At 54.8% G+C, this 21,854-nt stretch overlaps 1 protein-coding gene and 1 long non-coding RNA gene across 3 annotated transcripts in view; one reads left to right on the plus strand and one right to left on the minus strand.

The window, feature by feature from the left end:
* Positions 1–21,854, plus strand: part of KDM4B (lysine demethylase 4B) — a 135,802-nt gene that overhangs the window by 104,955 nt on the left and 8,993 nt on the right. The window contains exons 11-16 of one of the 2 annotated variants that reach the window (XM_090289413.1): positions 7,196–7,297; positions 7,669–7,868; positions 15,006–15,448; positions 15,706–15,826; positions 17,882–18,060; positions 20,603–20,822. In XM_090289413.1, the coding sequence (XP_090145539.1) occupies positions 7,196–7,297; positions 7,669–7,868; positions 15,006–15,448; positions 15,706–15,826; positions 17,882–18,060; positions 20,603–20,822 (1,265 nt within the window). The remainder of the gene's footprint in view (positions 1–7,195; positions 7,298–7,668; positions 7,869–15,005; positions 15,449–15,705; positions 15,827–17,881; positions 18,061–20,602; positions 20,823–21,854) is intronic. The other variant, XM_090289414.1, reaches the window with a different exon arrangement.
* LOC149999727 (uncharacterized) lies at positions 12,277–16,500 on the minus strand. Its single transcript, XR_016513530.1, has 2 exons — positions 16,254–16,500; positions 12,277–12,674 (listed from the first exon to the last, which is right to left on the minus strand). It is a non-coding gene; the product is annotated as an uncharacterized LOC149999727 (long non-coding RNA).

Raw genomic sequence — 21,854 nt, forward strand, 5'->3', positions numbered from 1 at the left:
GGGAGAAGGAGGAAATTGACTTCCTGTTGGGAGTGAGACAGCAGTGAGCACTGAGCCCCTTGGCAGCACCTTGCAGCCTCAGAAGCGTCAATCCCTATTTTGCTCTCTTCTCTGGGAAATGTCCAGGCTTTCAGGGCTCTGAGCTGCTCACAGAGTTTCAGAGGAACGTTCGGCAAGCCTGCACGGGGTCCCAGGTGTGCTGTGGCAGGGAGGGGTGGCCCAGAGCAGCCTGACCGCGTTCCTGTGAAGGGCCAGTGTGGGTGTTTTCTCTTACAACTGCTCCGCTCCACGAAAGCTGCCAAAGACAGCAGACATTCCATAAACAATGGACGTGGTTGCCCCCATAAAACTTTGTTTGTGGGTGCTGGAATTGGAATTTTACATAATTTTCACATGTCACAAAGTATTATTCTTTTTTATTTTTGAACCATTTAAAAACAAACAACTTTCTTAGCTGGTGGGCCACACCAAAACAGGCAGCAGTGGATCTGGGCCTTGGGTGAGGTTTTCCATTGGCAGCCTCCTAGTCACTTCTGGCTTCTTTTGTCCCTTCTGATGATGGACAGCTGGCCTCAGGGCCTGGCCATTGAGGAGGTGGGGGCTCAACCAGTTTCTTCCTTTGGCTGTGCCCAGTTGGTGGCACTCCCACACTCTGCAGAAACACTTTCTGAGGAAAAAATCATTCTGGCCAAGGGGTCATGCCCAATCCAGAACCTTCTTCCCTGACTGGGCTACTCTAGTTTTTAATGCATTCATCTGAATCCAGAATCTTGGGCAGTCTTGGCTTCACACACGTTTTCCTCTCCCTTTGGCCTCTCACTGAGAATGTTCCATCAGCCCAGAATACTTTCACATCTGTTCTTGACAGCGTACCTGAAGTTGAGTCTCTCTTTCTGATTTCTTCTGTGTCTGTCCTTTCAATTCCTGCTCTCCTGTGTGTTCTCACAAAAAGCAACTTCTTGTAGTGTTTCCTGATCCCTCTGAGCAGGGTGAGCTTGCTGAACTGAGCCTGATGCAGAATTTGCATAATGGCTAATTGATTGTGACTCAGTCTAATTGGTCAGCAGAGCAGATTGCCAATAAATAGGCGCACACTTCAGAAATGCATGGGAATAGAGGACCAGGGGCCCCAGCCAGCTATGCTTGCTTTAGCCAGAACCTTCCATGTGCAGAGGAAGTTTCCTCTCAGGCCCCTCCCTGCCTGTGGCCCCCTCTTCTCCCCCATCCCAGGCGGCCCTCAGTGGGATCCTGGCCCGCTTGTTGTGCTCCGTTTCTTCCTCTCTTGCCTCAGCCTCTTTTGCCTCCAACCTAGGGAGCTGTAATATCCTGACAGTGGGACTGAATAACAAATTAAGTCATGTTTCCAAGGATATAATTTTCTTTAAAGCCTTCAGTATGTAAAATAAGACTGATTCCCTTTTCTTTTTAAGTCATGGGGTGTCTTTCTCTGAAAAGGTTGATTGGGGGACTGACGTTTCAAAGCCCAAGACTGCTTGCCCCTCCACCTAAGAGCCAGTGACTCAGAATTACCTGTACCTTTCTTTCCTGGCCCTGTGCCCATGGTACATGGCCTTCATGCCCCTGCCCAGCTGTGCCTGGTCTCCACTGAAAGAGTTGCTCCCCTGAGCCTCAGAGAGTTTATTTTGAGGGAGGTTGGCTTGGGCTAGATAGGGGTAGGGGCAAATGTGGATTCTAGATCAGGGTTGTGTGTCTCCCCCCAACTACTGTCCCCTGCCCCCTGCATTGTGGACACTCAAGCTGGTCATTCACTGTGGGGGCCTGTCTTGGCACTGTGGGGTGCTGAGCAGCATCCCTGCCCTCTCCTAGTCAATGCCAGGAGGTCCCCCAGTTCTGATGACCACAGATGTCCCTGGCACGTTCCTGAATGGGAACCCCTACCCTAGACAGAGGGTGTGGTGTCGTGATGGGCTCCATGCTCATCTGCTGCCCCCCACCCCTCTGCATGTCCCCCTACTGTCTCACCTTGTCCTTTGGCCCTGCAACTTCTCACTGGTCCTGCTCGGACCAGCTCAGCCAGGTCCCACCCCACCCCCACAGAGGGTCCAGCCTTTCTGACAGTCCCCCACACTGCCCACATGTTGGAGCAGAGGGCAAGTGTTGGTCCCTCTGTGAGAGAATGGTCTTCTCAGTTCTCATCACCCTTCTATGGATTTATCTTCCATGCTTAAACCTTGTCGGATGAAATGACCCTCCCCATGACAAACAGGGCACAAAGCTACTCCTTGTTATGTGGCCTCTTCAGGCCTCACCACCAGGTGGGATCTCTGCCTTGCGGGCACAGGTCACCATAGAATCTGGTGCCTCGCACAGGCCAGGTCTCTGCCAGGCTCTCCTCCTCCCATTCCTTTTTATATCCCTTCTCTACGTGCAGACTGTTTTTTCCTTCCGCCTCCTTTTTACTTCTAATGAGAACGTTGAGAAACACAGTCCATCGACCACATGTTGCAGCAGGTGTGCATTCGGCCCGCTGCACACACACAGAACATCTGAGTAGCTGCTGCCACACTAGTGCAGAGAGAAGGACAGAGAGGAAACACACTTCCTCACCAGGACCCACTGGTCCCCGTTCCCCCCTGCCTCAGCTCCTGTTGGCTCTACTGGCCATGACCTCCAGCTACCCATGGGCGAGGCCATCAGCTGATTGTGGCCGAGAGCCCTCTGGCCCTGCTTGCCCACCTGCACCATCTCTCACCACCACCCATGGATCACCATGGAAATGAGGAGACCAGAGCAGCTCCAGCACCGCCTTTGGTGCCTCCTGACTGGACACCACTGTGCCTCTGACCCCACCCCTGCCAGTGCCACCCTGGCCCTACTAGACTCCTGAGACCTTTACCACAGAAAGAGCTTCTGACCACTTAGGGAGCAGCCCTGTGACCCTGGGGCTTGCCGGGCCCTGAAGGAGCTTGTTGCCCTGGTGACTTACTGCATGTTTCCCAAAGTGTTCTTCCCCAGATCACCCTCTGTGATTTTTCCAAGGCAAAAGTCTCTCAACACCACACACCCGCTTGGTGTGGGCACGGATTGCTGGGAGGAAAGGGGGCACATGTCCTGGGGCTGGGCGAACAGGAGAAGGGCCTGGGGTGCACAGCTCACAGCCCCCTGCACCCTGATCCAGCGGCTGCACTGGCACCAGCAGCCTAGGGTGCCCCAAATTCCCCCCATGGAGTCAGAAGTCCTGGGTAAAAGCTGGTTCTGTGAGAGTTGACAGTCCTGTCTTTGGATATAGAGGGACTGTGTGCTCTGGGCCCCTCAGTGACCAGGCTCAGAGCCACTCTGAGCCCACTGCCTAGGACAGGGTCCCCTCTGCCTCTCCTGTCATCGGGGGTCCAAGGGCATCTGCTTCCGTCTTGGAAATATTAGTACAGGTATTTGCCCAACGAAGCCTGACAAGTGCACGTTTATCTCCATCATCCCCTGAAATGCCACTAAAATGACTATAAATGAGTGATAAAGAATGGGAGAGGGGACCAGGACAGCTGAGCAGCAGCAGAAGACTTGGAAAAGAAGGAAAGGATGGGCAAGTGATACCTGACTTTGCAGTACAGAGAAAACTCAGGCTGAGGGCTAGCAGACAGCGCACGGCGAGTCTGTACTGAGGAACTTTGGAGAGGTATAGGATTCGGAGATACGGGCATCTCCTGGGACAGGCAGGCTGAAGGCAGCAGTGGAAGGAATTGCTGGACTCAGGGCACCCCCCACTGCACCACATGTCTCAGCAGAGAACAGTGACCCTGCTGCCTAGTGAAGTCAAATGTGGCCGATTCTGGACAGGAGGAAGGGGCCTTCCTGAGGGTGAGGTTGTGGACACCTGGTTGCCATCCCCATATTGCTCCCAGCCCCGAGTTCAGAGGCTGTAAGGGTCCTCTCTGGGTCACAGAGTGGCCCAGCAGAACAAGCTGTAAATTCTGATATCGGGGGTCCCCCATGAAGCAACAGGGTTTCTGTCTCCATCCCCTTCAGCAAGCCCTGCTCACACACGCACAGCCACCAGTGACTTTCTTAGTCCCTCACACAACTCAGCTAGGGTTCCTAAACCTCCGAGGACACTCAGCGAAAGGCAAAAAGTGTCTCAAACAAAAAAGAAAAGCAGAGCTCCCCAGAAAGAGATGAGGCAATGAGCAGGGGAAAACTCACACATTCTCCCCAGAGTGCGGTGGCTGTACATCAATGATAGAAGCACCTGTTGCTATAAAAAGAAACATTGAGGAAAGAGATGGCTCTTGGATGCTTAAAATGAGAGCAAAGAAAACATAAGAGATGGGTTGGGAAACAGCTTGCAAACCCCCTAGAGGGCAGGACAGAAAGATCAACCTGTAAAACAGGTCAGAGGCTTAATCGAGAGGCTCCAGCCTCCACTGGGAGTGTCAGGAAAACAGAAAAGAACATTACCTGGCAACGAAAGACTTAGTTTTCAGAGTCTGGCATGGGGATGAAAATTATGCACACCTTGGCACATCACCATTCTTGGGTTAAACAGAAGGTCTCCAGAGCTTCTGGAATGAATAAATATGTCAACATAAAGGACAAGGGACCCCAATGGCATTGGACTTAATGATCATAATGCTACAAAAATCAGAAGATAATTAATTTGTAGCCTAGAAGTATGTACGTAAGTCAAATACCAACTAAATGTGCGAGAGGAATACGGATATTTTTAGATCAGCAGAATCCCAGGTTTCCCCTCCTTTCTGAGGAAGCTACTGGATGGTGTACTCTAGCTAAACAAAGGCATCAGCCAAGAAAGACACAGGATCAAGGAAACCAAATCCAACCAATGAGACTCCAAACCAATCTCAAGATAAGGATGTCATCGAGGACTGTGTGACACCCTGCGTAGGAGACCACGTCAGAGCTTGGAGACAACCAGGGAAGCTGAGCCCCAAAGTAAGGTCAGTCACTAACTCCAGGAAGAGTGAACGAAGAATGAAATGCAAGCAGCATGGGTGAACAGTATTTACAGAGTCAGAAAAAAGGACACATGGAATTTCACTGCAACTGAAGACGGTGGCAGATTCAGGCAGAGAAGCTGGTGAGCGTGGGAGCAGGAAGCATGGCCGCACCCTAGGTGTCTGCACGGCTTGGTAGCTCAGCAGAGGCGGCCAGCCAAAGGAAAAAAGAGAAGAAAAGAAAGGAAGCAGTGTTGGGGAGACCCACGGAATTACCGGTAACTAAGAGAAGAAACACCTAAAAGAGAGGAAGGTGTGATGTCTGGGAGTAGCTCAGGGCATGCTGTTCGGGCCGGAACGTGATTAGGATGTGCCTGGTTGATGCCTCTTCCTTCTAGTCTGTGGAAAATTGGCCACAGATTCTTCCTGCATTAATATTCCAGTGTATGTATTCACAGAATGGGTACTTGCTTGCGTGTTGATGCTCAACTTGCCTTCCCCCCGCAGTAGAGCATGGCCCTCTGCCTAAGTCCACCTCATCCCACCCATTCTGGGAGTCTTTGCATTAGGGAGGCCCAGTGGGACTGGAGGTTTGGCACTAGGACTGGGGGGCTCCAGAGCTCTGAGCCAGTGGAGTGTAGGGGGACAGGAAGGTGGCCTGGGTTCTCTGGGACAGATAGGGGCCTGGTAGGTACACCCCTGGTCAGCCCTGGGAGTGGGTAGACAGGGTCAGAAGTGGCCTCCGGAGCTGGTTCTGGGGTTGGGAGAGAGGAGGGTGAGGAAGAGCTCCAAGGGACTGGGCAGCTACAGGAAACCGAGGCCAGGTGAGTTGGCAATAGGAGGGCATTCCCTCTACTGGGTGCTGCTTGGGGCGTGGAGGTTCGCTTTGGGCACCCAGCCCTGTGGCCTGCAGTGTTCCCACACTTGGAGAGAAACCCCTGCTCAGGTGACAGCTGGTGATGAAAGCCAGCTGCATCTACTGACATGTCCTGGGGCTTCCTGCCGGTCTCCGTGGGAGCCATTTCCCAAACTTACCCCGTGTGGATTCACTGGTGGCTCTGCCATGGTGGAGAGCATCTCTGGCTCCCATGTCCCCTCCCGCCCCCACCCTGCCTCCTTCGTAGTGACCCTTGCACGCCATGCTGTGTGTGATGCCATGCCTCTGCCCATGTTGCTCAGTCCTTCCACTGCCCGCCGCCGCCGAATGTCCCTGCTTTTCGCCTTTGGTCATGGGGTGGTTCATGCTGCAGACATCACGTGGGGCTTGTCAGGTGCACCCTGGGCTCAGAGGAGGCAGAGCCACAGAGACCAGGGCCTTCGAGTCAGGCAGCCGAGCCATGAGAACAGTCAGCAGAGGTCAGGGTTCAGGGGCAGTTAGCAAGGGGCCCCCCAGAGCCCAGCACGGAGAGCAGGGCAGGCTGGGGCATTGGCAGGGAGTGGTCAGGCCCTGCTGCTGCAGGCACCCCCCGGTGGGGGGGCAGGGGTCCCAGCACTGGGAGCCCTCAGAGCCTCCCTGGGTCCCCACCCTGCCCTAGTCAGACAGCCCTGCTTCTCCTTGGTCCTCAAAAGTGTGGCTGCCACAGAGACCCCCGCAGGGTCTCCATGTCCGAGTCTGACCGCATTGGGCGTCATGGAGGACTCGTGGGTGACAGGAAGCCAGCGCCTCTCTGGGAAACATCGGCATTCTCAGGCTGCTGACTGGAAAAGACAAAAGGGGAGCGGGGGCCTGCAGCCATGTGGGAGGGCCTCACCCCCATTACCTGGAGAGTGCCAGTGCCCAGCCCAAGGTCCTGTGGCACCACACATCTCCTGTGAGTCTAAATGCCGCTCTGTCTCCTCCCTGGAAGGCTCCAGGACGTGGTTCCCCAGAGCTGCTGCAGGAGTGCCTTGGCCTCTCATCTGCAGGCCCGCCCCCTTTGTTGCTTTCTTTTCTTCCCTTTTAACCCCACTTCTCCCTTGCTTTCACTAAGAAGCCTCAGCTTGACTTCTCACTGGGGGCTGAGGTTTGCCCCCGCCGTCCCCAGAACTGCCTCACCCTGAGCCAAGGCTAGACGTGGAGATGTGACATCCCTCTGGGATGGCTGTGCCCTGGAGGCCGGGGAAAGGCAGGGTGAAGAGGGGCAGGGGTTCAGGTCATTCCCTGGGCGTGGAGCTCCTAGTGTGGAGAGGCACACAGAGCCCGGGAGCCAGACGGGGGCAGGTGCCCAAGTTGAGGCCCTTAGATGAGGCATCTTGGGGAGTCAACACCAATCCTAGAGAAAAACTCCCTAACATTTACATTCTAGACAAATTAGTCTGAAAGAAAGCAGACACTGGAAAAAGACTGAGGAGGAGAGGAAACCAAATCTAGAGAGGAAGAAAGAGCAGAGCAAAAAGCCGGGGCTGTCGTAAGTGCACCTTTCGTTTCATTTGTCATCTAGGCATCTTCCATCAGCTGCTGTTCCATTGTGTTCACACTCCCTGGCCTTCCCCCTCCTCCCCGCCCCCCACTGCCACCACACAGGGCTCTCAAGCCCTGTGTGGGTCCAGTCATCCCATCTCCCGCTGTCATCTGCATCTGCTTGACACAGCCCCCACCATCCCTAATGCCCTCCCCGCTCAGGCCTCTCTCCCTCCACCACCCCTGCCCCATGGATCCACCTCCTGGGGGCCCTTTGTTCCCCTATCCTGGTTGTTGGGGCTCTGTTCTGATGAGCACAGACCTGGGACTTCACCCCTTCGCTGTTCCGCTTCCTGTCTGATGACTCTCCCTCTCCAGGTCTCACCGGAAACGTAGTCAGCCCAAGAAGCCCAAGCCGGAAGACCCCAAGTTGCCAGGGGAGGGGGTGGCTGGGGCAGCCCTTCCGGAGGAGACTGGTGGGAGTGTGAAGGAGGAGGCCACACAGGAGGCTGACCCGGAGGACGAGGAGGAGGATCCACAGCTGCTGCCGCAGGGCCGAGAGGCAGAGGGCACCGAAGGTCAGTTACAGCCCAGCGGGCAGGACAGGCCTGGTGCTCACACCTACTCCTTCCTGACCCCCAGCTGGTATAAAGAGCCAGCCTTCACTGTGGCCACAGAGTCTCTGCTCTTTAAGAATCCAGTTCATGCACCTTCCTGGCTGGGTGAGGCATTTCATAAAAATATACATTCTAGGGGGTGCTGTGAAAACTCCTTCTTCTCCTAGAAACTGAGGAGAGGCGGTCTCAGTTCGTTTGGGCTGTTATCACAGAACACCATGGACTGGGTGGCTTAAAAACAAGACTTTTGTTTCTCATGGTTCTGGAGACTAGGAGTTGAGGTCAGGGCACCAGTGTGGCCAGGTTCTGGTGGGGCTCCTCTTCCAGGCTGCAGATGGCTGCCTTCTTGCTGTGGCCACACATGGAGGAGCCAGTGAGCTCTGTGGCCTCTGCTATCAGGGCACTGATCCAATTAGTGAGGGCCCCACCCTTATGAACTGGTTAGTTCCCGTAGGCCCCACCTACTAAGACCATCACATTGTGGGGTAGGTTTCAACATATGCATTTTGAGGGGACACAGGCATTCAGCCACAACAGAGGTGTGATCTGCCCTGGTGGGAAGGAGGGCAGCCTGCTGCTTGTGGTGAGACATTGGTGAGCCTGCACCAAGGTCGTGGAGGGGACTGTCTCAGAAACATGCCCTTCACGTGGCAGAGGGCCCTTTTAACCATGGTGTATTAATTTGTGAGCGTTTTAAAGATTATCACTCTTGTGTTTTACAGTGTTTTCTTTTTTATGGCTGGCTTTATTTTTCTAATTTGCAGCTTCAGCTGCTCCCACGTTTGCACACAGCAGTTGCTCCCCTGGGTAGAGGAGGGGCCCTCTCCTCTCTGGCCCTTTCCAGACACTGGGCAATATTGGGGGCCTAGATGGCAGATCACCTGGCAGTGGTACTTCAGGCCCCAGTCACAGGCCACAGCTCACCAGAGGGTTCTGCTTGGATCCTCAGTTTCCTTCTTCATGGCTGTGTCTTGGGACATGTGAACCCAGCACGGCCATGCCTATCTCAGAGTTGCATGCTCATCAGGATGCAACATCGAGGTGACTGTCCATGGGTCACAGTCCGAGACAGGCACATGAACCCTGATGGACCCACAGGCCAGTGCTAAGTTTCCCAGTTAGGGAGTAACTGTCCCCTGGCTGGCAGGGTGAGTGTCCCTGAGGGGGACCCTCAGGCACTCATGGGGGCAGAGACTGGAGAGTTTCTGGGTACATTGTATGCTGGCACATTCCCAGATGGCCCAACACATGCTTGCCTAGTGGGGTGCCATGCAACTGTCTGCTCAGTGCACCCAGGAGGTCCGAAGGCAAGGTGGAGAGAGAAGTTGCCTGGTTGGAGAGGAGGCCTGTGCCGGCAATATCTGGGCCATAGGCATGATCCCCTACATAGAAAGGGATCTGGAGACTAAGTCATCGAGTCACTCAGAGGTCCAGCAGATGTGCCATGTGAGCCCCATACACAGAAGCCAGGTCCCATTCCTGTAGTCCAGCCATGGACAAAAAACTGCATCATTGTCAGGATACTATTTAAAATAAAAGCAACCAGAGAGGAAGCACCTTGGAACAAAGCGAGCAAAAAGTAAGACTTTATCGAAAAAATTAGAGACGTTTTTGAAAAGCAAGGAAGAATTGCTAAATTCATTCAACCATGTGTGTTGGGAGAACTCCCCCATGTGAAGGTACAGTTTCCCCCATATTATCTGGGGGTTCTCTAGTTCCTTTCAGGATCCCGGCAGGGTGTGGGAGTGTTGATCTACATGTAGATGGAGGGGGAGAGCTAGAAGAAGAGAGGTCAGGGGAGGCCTGGAGTCTGGCCATCAGGTCACAGGACAAGGGTGAGGACACCCTGCACTGCAAATGGGAGCAGTGAAGGTCACTGTCCTGTGCCCATGGGGCATGTATGTACAACATCCCATTTACTTACTGTTCAGAAAACTCATCAAGCTAGACAGTGGATTGTGGAGGGTGTGTTCAAGTCTGCTTGGGCTGCCTGATAAAGCACCCTGATGGAGGGTATAGGGGCTTCAAAAACAGCTTCCTGTCAAACTAGTCTGGAGGCCAGAAGTCCACAATCAAGGTGTCGGCAGGGCTGGTTCCCTCTGAGGCCTTCTCCTTGGCTTGTAGGTGCCGTTGTTGCATTCACATGGCATTCTTCCTCTGCCAGCTTCTCTGCCCAAATGTCCCCCTTCGATAAGGACACCAGTCACATTGGATTAGGGCTGCCCTGATGATCTCATCTGAACTCATGACCTCTGCAGTGACTCTAAATGAGGCCACATTCTAAAGCACTAGGGGTAGGACTTTGGCATAGGAATTTGGGGGATGGGGACACAATTCAGCCCATAACAGAATAAGCACAGTAAAACCAAGAGAGGAAGCAGCAGGTTACTTCTAGGGGCTCCCAGAGTTTGGGGGCGGGGCTGGGAGGGGCACAGGGGTGCACATGCACTGTGGTCCTTCAGGCCCTGCACTGATGTGTGTGCTCCAGGATGTAAAAAATATGACCAAATGTGCATGTTCTAGAAGGCAATTGGGTGGTCAGCTTGGATTGTCATGGTTAATAATGAGCTTTCCAAGGTGGGCCCCTGGACTGAGGGCTTCATGGGCAGGGGGGCTGCCTCATGGGGAGCACTTGCTATCTGAACAGGATGTTCCCTGTCCCTTGAGAATGAACTGTGTAGACAAAACTGCAAACCACGCAGAGGGGGCATGGAGGACAGGTACTCTCCTCACCTGTTGTCTGGTACCTGTACTCACTCCCGTTCCCCTTCAACAGTCTCATCCCAGGACCCCAGGGGCTTTTCCCGAAGGGCTTCAGGGTGTGCATTCCAGTGATAGTCACGGTGTCATGTATGATGTCATGTGGTGGGGCCTAGGGGCTATCCTCAGGGCTGTGGCTTCTATCAGCTTCCAGAGCCATGTGGATCCCAGGAAGGATGGGGCCGTTACCAGGTGGCGTCTCTGCTCAGGACTGACAGTGTTCCCCAACTCCAGACACCCTGTCCCTATCCCATGACAAAGCTCTGTTCTCAAGAAGGAGGAATTGGGTTGTTGGGGGGGTGGTCTTCCTCTAGAAAGGAAGTGGTTCCTTTGGGGTGCTGGACGTAGCTGCCACCACTAGAGAACCCTTGCTGAGGTCGGGAGTATCCTGGGAGCCATTTTTTGAGGTCTTAGTCAGAAGACAAATCTGAACACATTGAATAAATATTCGGCGTCAGGGGTGACAAGAAACACATGTTGGGTAATGAGTGGAAGATTTTGAAGTGGTTTCCAGACTTCTTTAATACCAGCTTAATGTCCCTAAAAGCTGTAAGTTCTAAAGAGCATTTCAGGTGTGAGCGATAGTTTTGTGTTTGCAAAGGGAGACCGTTTGCTGTCATTCACACACAGAACACACTCTGACCATGTCAGAGTGCTGGGGTGGGGGTGGGAGGGGCCCTGGGCTGGCTGATGGGGCTGTAGGCCTTGGGAGTCTGCTTCCTGGCTGGCTGCCCCATCCCCACTCTGCACCTGCTGCTGGTGGTTTGGGAAGAGCTGCTGCCCTGGGATGGACCAGCAGCCTCCCTCTAGCCCTTAACCCTGCTGCACCTACCCCTGGCCCAGGCAGGAGGCAGGAAGGCAGCTGTGTCAATCCGGGTTTGCTGGAACAGCAGGAGCTCTTTCTTCCTGCCTGGCTGTGGCCATCTCATAGGGCTCTTGCCCTACCTGTGGCTGGGCACGGCCACTGTCCTTTCTCAGAGCTTGGGAGATGGGGGGTAGCAGGAGCAGTGCCAGGACTGCAGAGGGCTGGTCCCACCATAGTGCTGTATTGCTCCCAGGCAGATCACACAACCAAAAGTTGACCTTGGGATCCCAGATAAACCAGGTGCTCTCAGTGCACCCCCAGGAGAACTTTGGTGTCATAGAGGAGGTGTGGGGGACCCCAAAGAACCAGACAGACTGATAAAACCCAATGGTGGGGGCAGTCTTGACTCTGAGATCCTTGCCACTCCTAAAAATAATACTAGAAGGGCCTCAGCATGTCTGCTGTGGGAGGGGTCCCTGCATTCTGCCCGCCTGTGTCCCAAGCCTGAGGAGGTGGGAGGCCCCACCTGCTGGGGAGGGGACTGGCTGGGACCCTAAGCCCTTTTTTTAAAAAAAATTCTCACTCAAGGATATATTTATTGATTTTAGAAATGGGAACGGGTGGGAGAGAGAGAGAAACATTGATATGAAAGAGAAACATTGAACGGTTGCCTCCCATATGCAATGCACCCTGACCTGGGATCAAACTTGTGTGACCTAGGTATGTGCCCTGACCGGGGTCTGAACCCACAACCTTTGGGTGTGCAGGACGATGCTCCAAGTAACTGAGCCACCCAGCTAGGGCTCTTTTTTTCTTTCTTTCTTTCTTTCTTTTTTCTTCCTTGATACTAAGCACTTTTGATGTGACATCCCTGCTCCATTTGGAAACTGCTTCAGGCTCTGGCAGGCAGAGGGCTTGCTGAGGTCCGACAGTGTGGCTCTGATTGGGAGCTGTCAGGTTTGTGGGGAGGTCCCATGGTGAGGACAGAGCCCTGAACCTTCAGGTGTCCTTCCTGGCCTTGGGCTTGTGTCCTAAAGGGCTCTCTGGGTGTTTGTCACCAGTAGGCTTCCCAGAGCCTGCAAGATATGAAGAAAAGGCCAGAATGTGTCCCTTTTTGACAGCAGAGTCTCAGTGTGGAGAATAAATCAGACTCACCATCGTCAGGATGACAGATGCAGCGTGATTTCCATTCAATAGTTGCACTATGAAGAAGGAGGGAGAGTATTGAATTTCCTTAGAGAACAAAGCGTTTACCCAAAAGTGCCTTTTACACAAATAGGACGGTGGCTCTAGGGCCAGCCTCTGTGCTGGTACTGTAAATTAGCCCCTACACTGCCCTGCTGCTGGTCTCCCAGAGCCCTTAGTCACCTCCTGCTCACTTCTGGGGGCCATGCTGCTGTTACCAGGCATGACTGAGGAATGCTCCACGTCTCTCCCCTTCACGTCTCCCACTCTCCATGTCTCTTCCCTCTCTGTGTTGCTGGATGGTGAAGGAAGCCATCAAAAGTCCATTTCTGGAGGGGAGAGAGCATCTATTATTTGCTTTCCTTGGCCAGTTAACTTGACAAGCCTTGTGAGGGGCTGGTGGGAGGCGGCCCTGGGGAGTATTCAAAGCTCCCCTAGGTGGGGCAATGGCGAGGGAAGAATCCTGGTGTCTCTAGAAGGCTCAGGATCAGAGGGCAGGGACCAGGGTGGGGAGGGCTCCCATTGCCTTCTGGCTGATGGAGGCTCTTGAAAAACACAGGTATGCTTGCCAAAGACAACCCAGGCTGCCCCAGCAGCCAGTGCAGGGCTGCAGCTGCAGATGGGGAAGGGCAGGAGCAGGGAGGGGAGGGGACGGGGCTGCTCCACATGGGTTCCTCAAAGCCTCTGCAGTGCCCTCACTGGGGGTGAGAGGGGTTGCTTTGGGCTGGGTGTCCTCTGGCAGGGAGGGTCCTTGCTTGATTCTTTCTTGAGGTCAATGCAGATCAGGGGTTAAGTGACAAGCCCTCACCCAAGGTCATCAGCACTTGTTCCGTCATCTTTGGCTGAGGAACAGGCATGACATATGGACAGATTTTTATAGCAAGAGGTAAAAACACAGATGCTGTGCTGCAAACCAGAGCTCATTACGCTTCCTGTTGTCACCAGTTTCCCATGGAGAGGAACTGATCCTTGACCTCCATTTGTCCTTTCCCGGCCTGAGATTGTCAAGCACAGGTACCCTGGGTCTCATGAGTCCTGTTAGCAGCACAACCGCTTGTCCAGGGTTGTCCAGGAACCCCTTGGTCCCAGGCAACCAGAATAGTTGGTCCCCTGGTTTCCCCTAGTTGCTTATGTGATATCCTGGTGCCCTGGGAGCCTGGGACACACAGATGAGCTTTGTGCCCGTTCTCCAGATGGGGCATGCGAGGCCTGAGGGCTCCAGGGCTTGCTGTGCTCCCAGCGCTGGGCTGGGCCCTGGTAGGCCACTGCCAGTCCTTTCATCCTTGAGAGCAGGGTCCGTTCTGCTGTGTGTTCCTCACCCTGAGGGCAGCAGCCTTCGTGAAGGTCATCACCTACAGTGTCCCCTGGGGCTGCCATAACAGTGACCACATACATTTATCTGCTGACAGTTCTGGAGGTCAGAAGACTCATGTGGGTCTCATGGGACTAAACCCACGTGCGACAGGGCAGGCTCCTTTTTGAGGCTTCGGGAAAGAATCACTTTCCACCTTTTCTAGCTTCCAAAGGCACCACATCCTGGGCTTGTGGCTCCTTCCTCTATTGTCAGCGTCCCTCTGATCTTCCGTAGTCACGGCTCCCTCTGACCAGAGCTGGGAAAGGTCCTCTGCTTTTAAGGAACTCTGTTGGTGCATTGGGTCCACCCAGACCATCTCCATTAACTCAATCCCATTTGCAAAGTCATGTTGCCGTGTCAGGTTCCACCTTCACAGGTCCCAGAGCTAGGACGTGGATGTCTCTGGGGGCCATAATTCTGCCGACCACACACCCACCCTGGCCCCCAGTTAAAATAGACCTGCCTCAGCTGCTTCCGACCCCACCCTGTCACCTGTCAGGAAATCCCCCCAGTACTGGTCCTTGGGAGAGGAAGGGTGTTTCAGAAACCCTGCAGGCTCATCTGGCTCTTGTGTTCCACTGAAGTGACTACTTGTTTATGATTTGTTGTTTGAGTATTTGCTTTTAAAAAAATTCTACAAGTTCTATATTTTCACTGTAGAAACATACAAAACTCAGATATCTAAAAGTAAAACAAATCCTGCCTCTTCTCCCATCCCTTGGGAAAGATACATCTCTTTCTTCCACATCAAGCTAATTTCAGAAGGTTCTTTGAGCACCTGCAAAATGCAGAGAGTGGGAACTCCCCCTAAGCTTGGGTACAGCTGGTTTCCTGCCACCTGCCAGAGTGATCTGGTGGTGGTTTAAATGTGTCCGAAGCCTCTGTTCTTTTGGGGAAGGCCAGAGGGGGCTTCTTCCACCTGGGCCAGGAGGTTAGCAGGAGGACGCATGACCTCTGGCCTCAGCTGTGATTGGTCTTTCCTCTCTCCTCACAGAGGACAGGAGGGGCAAGCTTCGGCCAGCCAAGGCCAGGAGCGACCGGAAGAAGAAGAGCCCCATGCACCCTCACCACCCACTCCTGCCCCAGCTGCCACCACCACTCCCCACCCAGTTCCCCACTGAGGAGATGCCGCCACCCCCACTGGAGCCCCCAGTGCTGACTCCTGGCCCTGAAGCCACTGAGGAGAGCCCCCTGCCACCGCCCCTCAATGTCATGCCCCCCGAGGCACCTGGCGAGGAGCTGGAGCTGAAGCCGCGCCCCATCATCCCCATGTTGTATGTGGTGCCATGGGCCAGCCCAGCCACGTGTGACAAAGGTCGAGTGTCCTGCCAGCAGACTTCTGAGCACTTTGCCCAGAAGGGCCCCACCTGGAAGGAGCAGATGGCCCCCATGGAGCTGATGGGGCCTGAGGAGGAGAGCGGAGCCGGTGAAGTGCAGGTGGGATGCCCTTGAGGGTCCCTGGGCCTAGGGATTCCGCCTGTCCCTGTGCATGGGCCACAGCGTCCCTGCTAAAGAAACAGGCCCCATGGCTCCTCAGGGGTCTGCAGCATTTGTGCCATTTAGAAATCACAGGGGCCCCTGCTGCCTCTCCCTGGGGGTCTCTCACCCCCTACTGGGGAAACTGAGGCACTGATTAGCTGAACTCATCCCCAGTTCCTAAGCTATGTCTCAGAGACACCTGTTCTGTGTTTCAGGCGCCATCAACGTTTTCTAAGTTGAAGATGGAGATCAAGAAGAGCCGGCGCCACCCTCTGGGCAAGCCACCAACCCGGTCCCCTCTGTCAGTGGTCAAACAAGAGGCCTCTAGTGACGAGGGTGAGGGAGGATGCTGCCCCCTGCCTGGCCTGCTTGGGCCCCAAGCTGCGTATAACACCTCCCCTCTCACCTGGCACCTACCCCTAGGCCTCCCTCTGCCACCTGCCCCCCTGGTCACCCCTACAGCCACCTCCTTAAGTCAGGCCCTCAGCCTCTGTCACCAAACTGCCTGGCCCTCAGACCTAGCCCCTGACACACAGCCCCCCTGCTCAGCCTGCAGGGTTTCCTGCAGGACCACCCATGGCTCTGTCCCCCTTAGTCCCACTTGCTTTGTTTCCCACTGTGAGGTGCTTGCGTGTCCTGGGCTCAGGGCCTGAATATCCAATGTGATTCCTGAGGTAAAGGCTGCAGCCTGCCAGGGCTCCAACCTGCCTGGGCTCCACCCCTGGCCCACCACCCAGAGCCCAGGACCATGAGTGCCGTTTACCTCTCTGTGATGCGATTTCCCCATCTGTAAAATGGGGGCTGCTGTCATCCCAGGGGTCCTGCCAGGAAGGTGCATGGAGCTGAGGTGAGGTCATTCCTGTTGTGGCTGTTGTTGCCTTTGACCCCAGGCACTCCTGCTCTTTGCCCTAACCTCTGTTCCTTTAAGAAGACACAGTTTAAGCTCCTCCCCACCACTGAAGCCCCTGTGGCCCCAAGGTACCTGAGGATCCTGTCACATCCTCTTAAGGGCCCCAGGATCTGCTCAGATGACAGGCATGGATTTGGGTTTCAAGAACATTCACAGAAGCAGGCAAATGAGCAAATGAGTGGAAGGAAGCCCCTAACCTGGTTCCCCACTGTATCCCTTGTGAGCAAGGGGCAGAAGTGCCACCACACCCCTCAGGTTGAGGTTTGAGAAATGTACTGAGTTAGAGGATTGCAGAGCTGCGTGGGGGCCTGAGAACTTGCTCATTTCCAAGTTCATTTTCAGCAGAATGTTCTGGCTCTGCAGTCCCCATGCCTTTCAATGAGAACAGCACTGCATTGCCTTCAGGTGTAGGTAGCCAGCCCCTGTTTTTGCTTGTGTGACTAGAGGAAACCTTTGCGTCACCCCCTCTCCAGGCAGGCAACTGTTATTAGAGACACCCAGAGCTCCACCTATGGCTGGCCACAGGTGGGTGACACAGGGCTGGGAAGCCACCGGTCATGGCAGAAGTGATTCTTCCTGCTGCTGAGCCCAGCTGCGGACCTTGGAGGGGCTGGAACAATAAATGGGCTCTGTGGGCTGGAGCCGGAGGGACAGAGGCTAGGAGATGAGAAGCTTATATTTAACACTCAGCTGAGTGAGAGTCAGAGCTGCTATCTCATGGGCAGAAATACTGGGAAGCCAATTTTTCATCTTCCGCTTTAGCTCTCTGCTTAAGATGCACATGGAATTTGAAAATCGTCTGGATGGCTTTATTTATTCTGAATCTAATCTGAGGGCTAGGGTGGGGAGGGTTCTAGAAGCTCCATGGAACACAGGGCCCAGCTCCCAGAAGTAGAAGGGATCTCAAGGGAGACGAGGTGCGCTGTGAGTCCTTCCAGGAGGCCTCGGCTTTACAGTCGGGAGGGCTCTGTGTCAGCCATGTTGACCCAGCCACTGTGAAGGCTGGGGCCTCAGGCAGGCTCCCAGGGGAGCACTGACCCACAAGTGCTCAGGAAACACAGCAGTGGGACGATGGGGGATGGGCTGGTAATGGAGGCCCCAGGGGATGATGGGAGGAGGGAGAAGAGACGCCTGTTAGTGGCCTCCATCTTACCTTAAAAGGACTTCCCAGTGACTCCACCCCCTCCCCACCCCCCCCCCCCCCCACTCCTAGCCACACTTCTCTCTTGGCTCCTTTGAGTTCAAGAGTCTGCACCTGACCTGCCAAGGTTGACCCAGCCCATCTCCTACCCTCAGACAGGACCAGCTCCCCACCCCCAGCCTGGGTGGCTTGGTGGCCTCTTTGCAGAGAGACTCAGGGGCTGTGTAAGTGGGGACTTACACACGAACACTTGTGGCAGTAAAATGCCTGCCCTTCAAGGCAGGGGATGGGTCCTCAGTCATAGTTTAACATTCTGCCCCCTTCTCCCCTCTTATTCTAGAAGCCTTCCCTTTCTCCGGGGAGGAGGATATGAGTGACCCTGAGGCCTTGAGGTCCCTGCTGTCCCTGCAGTGGAAGAACAAGGCGGCCAGCTTCCAGGCTGAGAGGAAGTTCAATGCCGTGGCTGCCCTGACCGAGCCCTACTGCGCCATCTGCACTCTCTTCTACCCGTATAGCCAGGTGAGCCCGTGGCCTAACAGCGCCCAGCAGTATCTGTCTGTTCTCCTGGTGCTAGGCTTTGCTCTGCCTGAAAGGAACTCTGGGCAGGTGATGGGGAAGGAGAAGCCATTCGCTGTAGGAGCCACAGTGGGATCAGCTAAGAGCCCAGAGGACCGGATTGGGATAGGTCGGGATGGAATAGTCACAGTACAGCAGTCAAAAGCCCTTGGCAGGTCAGGGTGTGCTGGAGCCTCCCTTGTGAGGACCATAGGGAAAGAGCCGTATGGTTTTATCTGAAGGTGGCTTGTCAGTGGACATAAAAATGGGGCATTGGATGGAGGGGTGAGGGCACAGCATAAAGGTGTCATCAACCACTGTCCTCACAAAGTACCTCAGCATGGCCTGGGGTTGGTGCCTGCTGGGAGCCAGATGGGGATGGGTGGTGACCAACTGAGCCCCAGAGGTGGGTGGGGCCTAGGGCAAAGACCCCACATGGCCCAGCTGGGACACCGGTGCTGTGAAGACCTGATCCTTCTCCACTGAGCCAGGCACAGCGTCCTGCACACTTTCCAGAGTGGGTGCCCCTCTGTCCCATGTTTCCCAAGTTGGGAGCCTGGTCTCCTTGCGCTTTGTCATGCGCCATCCGCCTGCCCAATTTCCCTCTTAACTTTTTATTTTATCCCCTGTCCCCTCCCCAGCCCTCACTATTGCCTGCCTTCTGGTTTTTTTCTCTCCACCACAGGCCTCTGTCCTTCCTGTTAGCGCCTTGACATGGCCAGAGCAGGTGTTTGGGAGGCTGCTCTGTCCATACCCTCCCTGGCTGGAGACTGCCAGGTTCACCATGGCCTTTGGCCTGGCCACATGTCCCCATGGCCTTCCTCAGCTGTGACATATGCCCTTACTTCCCCACCTCATACAGCAGCAGTATGCTCTGTGATGTACCCCAGGGTCGTCTGCCCACCCAAGCCCCTGCCTTGCTGGACAGATTTTTGTTTATTCTTTGAGTTCACTCATCTGCTACCTCTTCCAAGAAGCCTTTCCAGACCTACTGTCCCCAGGCTGGCTCTGGGATGTCCCACCCTGGGCTCCCCTGGCCTTCCTCTGCTCTTGCTCCTGCTTCCTCTGTGTTTATTGACCCCTGGATCGTGAATCCCAGGAGGACACAGCCAGGTCTCACTTGCTTTTTCAGGCCCCCTGCTCCTAAGCTAGTGCCTGCTGCTTTCTACACATTAGCTTAGCTGCCCCAAGATCTGTGCCCCATGCCGACGGTGGTGTGCCCATCTCCAGAGCTGTCTGGACACACTATCTGTTAGCAGATTAAAAGTCTGGAGGAGGAAATGAGTAATATCCAGATGTCCTCTCCAGGCGCATCCCTCCTCAGTGCTTCTGAAGTGGCTGCCAGGAGTCAGAGTGCTAGGAACTGCAACTTCAGATGTGAATCTTAATTCTAGCTGTTAAGCAAAGAATCGTGACTAATTTTAATCAGTCCACAGTACCAGTGGGCTTTGTGGGCCAACCACTTCTGAAACCTGGAGTCCCCAGACTTGGGAATCAAGTCTTACTGGCCTTCTCTGTAAGAAGGGCGATGGCTGGAAATTCTGCCTGTTTGGAAATGAATGTCATTCTTGACTAATGAAGGCAGCTTAGAGGTGTGGGAGGAGCCTGATATGAGGCTCTGATTTCAAAGCTGGTTCCCTAATCTGATGTGCTACCACCACCACCCCCAACACCTGGCATGTCAAGCTGAAGTTCCCCCAATGGAGCTCTGTCTTCCTGGGTCAGGAGCAGGGGCAAATCCTCCTGTCACGCCTTGGAGGGCATCAGGGAGCCCCACCACCCTGGGACACGCCTGAGGGTGCTGGATCCTAGTGCTGGGGGCAGGGTGATTTCTCCACATTCTCTTCATGGGATGAGATCTGGAGAACTTGTTGAAGATTGGGGTACAACCATCATGGGGTACATTATTGGAAGTAGGGGAGCATGCACATAGGTACACAGATAACATGCCTTCAGGTGATGATCAGGACTGCAAAAACAGCAGGATGACAGGCTGGGGCTGCTGTTCACGTGGGCAGGGCAGGGTCCAGAAGAGCAATTCGAGTGCTCTAGGCAGGAGGAACAAGGTGTACAAAGGCCCTGGGGCAAGACAGTGCCTGGTACCTGGGGTGTTGGAGGAAGAGCAAGGCCCCTGTGGCTAGAGGAAGAGGGGGAGGGGCTATGGTGGCACTAGGGCAAGGGCAGCATGGTGGTACTAGTGCTGCATTGGGATATGATCCTAGTGGAGGGTTCTCAGTGTGGATAGGATAGGATTTACATTCAGCGGAGCAGGGTTGAGGGATGGGCGTGTAGGGCTGGTGCACTGGGGAAGCCCTCCAGGGGCAGCTTTAGGTGTCCTGGTAGGAGGCCCCAGTGCAGGGGCTGGGAAGGTGGGACGCAGGCTAGGGCTGTTTGCATATAAAAGCCACATGAGAGGGGGATGAGGGAGGCAAGGATGGCCCCAAGGTGGTTTAATGACAGGTGGCCCCACGGTGGGCTCTCCACTAAAGGTACCCCACTTCTGCAGTCCCTACAGATGGAGAAGGAGTCCCCACAGGCCTCCATCGGGGAGAGCCCCTCCATACCACCTTCCAAATGTGGCCAGAAGACACGGCCACTGATCCCCGAAATGTGCTTCACCTCCAGCGCTGAGAACACAGAGCCACTCCCAGCCAACTCCTATATCGGTGATGACGGGACCAGCCTGCTGATCGCCTGTGCCAAGTGCTGCCTGCAGGTCCATGCCAGTGAGTGGGGTTGCAGATGACAGGCAGCCTGGACTGAAGGAGAACTGTGGGGGCTACAGTGTGCGGTCCCTGCTCACCCTCGTAGGACGACTACGCTTGTGTCTATGGATCAGGGAGCCCCTTCCTCCTAGGCTACTGTTTCAAAGCTTTCACAGGACCTGGTGTCATGGGGCAGGGTCTTGGCCTTCAGGGGCAGAGTCCCTGCCCTTCTCCCTGAAGTCTGGGAAGCAGCAGGAAGAGATTAGGTGCTTGTCAGGTACCATGATGATTTTAAACTCTGTGCTTTGAGGCCAGGGTTGATGGTAAAGTTGCAGCTCTAGGGGGGTCTGGGGTCTGTTTTATCTGTGCCGTCTAAGACACCCCCCCCCCCGACCCTGAAGCCAGACCATAACCCAAGGAGGCAGGAGAATGGACATCTGCCCCTTCTTAAGCTTCCAAGAAGGAAGAAAGCCTTATGGAGCCATTTAATTTTGTATGCCCCCTGCCCTATGGAAGAAGGCAGCCATAGGTTTCTGTCCTTCATTATTCCCCACAGAGGCTACCCGGGGTTCATTTTGTCTCCTGTCTGCAAGTTTCTTGACTCAGCCTTGCTGGGCCTGGAGTGAGATGCACTCCAGGGCAGGTTCCTGGGGACCACTCTAGAGGGGCCTGTGGTTGGGTTCACGGGGGCAGAGGCACCTTGCTCAGTGACCTCAGAGGTAGGAGGCCTAGCACAGCTATGTTCTTTGAGACCTGGCCCTGGAAGGAGGTGGAATTCCCACTTCCTCCAGGAGCCAGCCCCCCACAGGCCCTGACGTTGGCTGACTGCCTTGGGGGACAGAGCAGGGGGTTCAGTATAGGCTCTTGGGCACCTTGCTGTCCTTTTGGGGTCTCCAAGGGGACACAGAGCCTCATTTCTGTTGCCTCGCTCTCTCCCTGTTTTTCTACCGGGGACCCCTCTGTACCTGGCCACACCCACTGCAGCTAGTAGAGCCCCTGTTTGGTGAGTGGCAAGCCCTGGATGGCTGAGGGCCGCTGCAATGCGGCTGGGCA

Source organism: Furipterus horrens, unplaced genomic scaffold (assembly GCF_987537825.1).
Source record: "Furipterus horrens unplaced genomic scaffold, mFurHor1.1.pri manual_scaffold_10, whole genome shotgun sequence".
In the NCBI taxonomy this organism is placed as follows: domain Eukaryota; kingdom Metazoa; phylum Chordata; class Mammalia; order Chiroptera; family Furipteridae; genus Furipterus; species Furipterus horrens.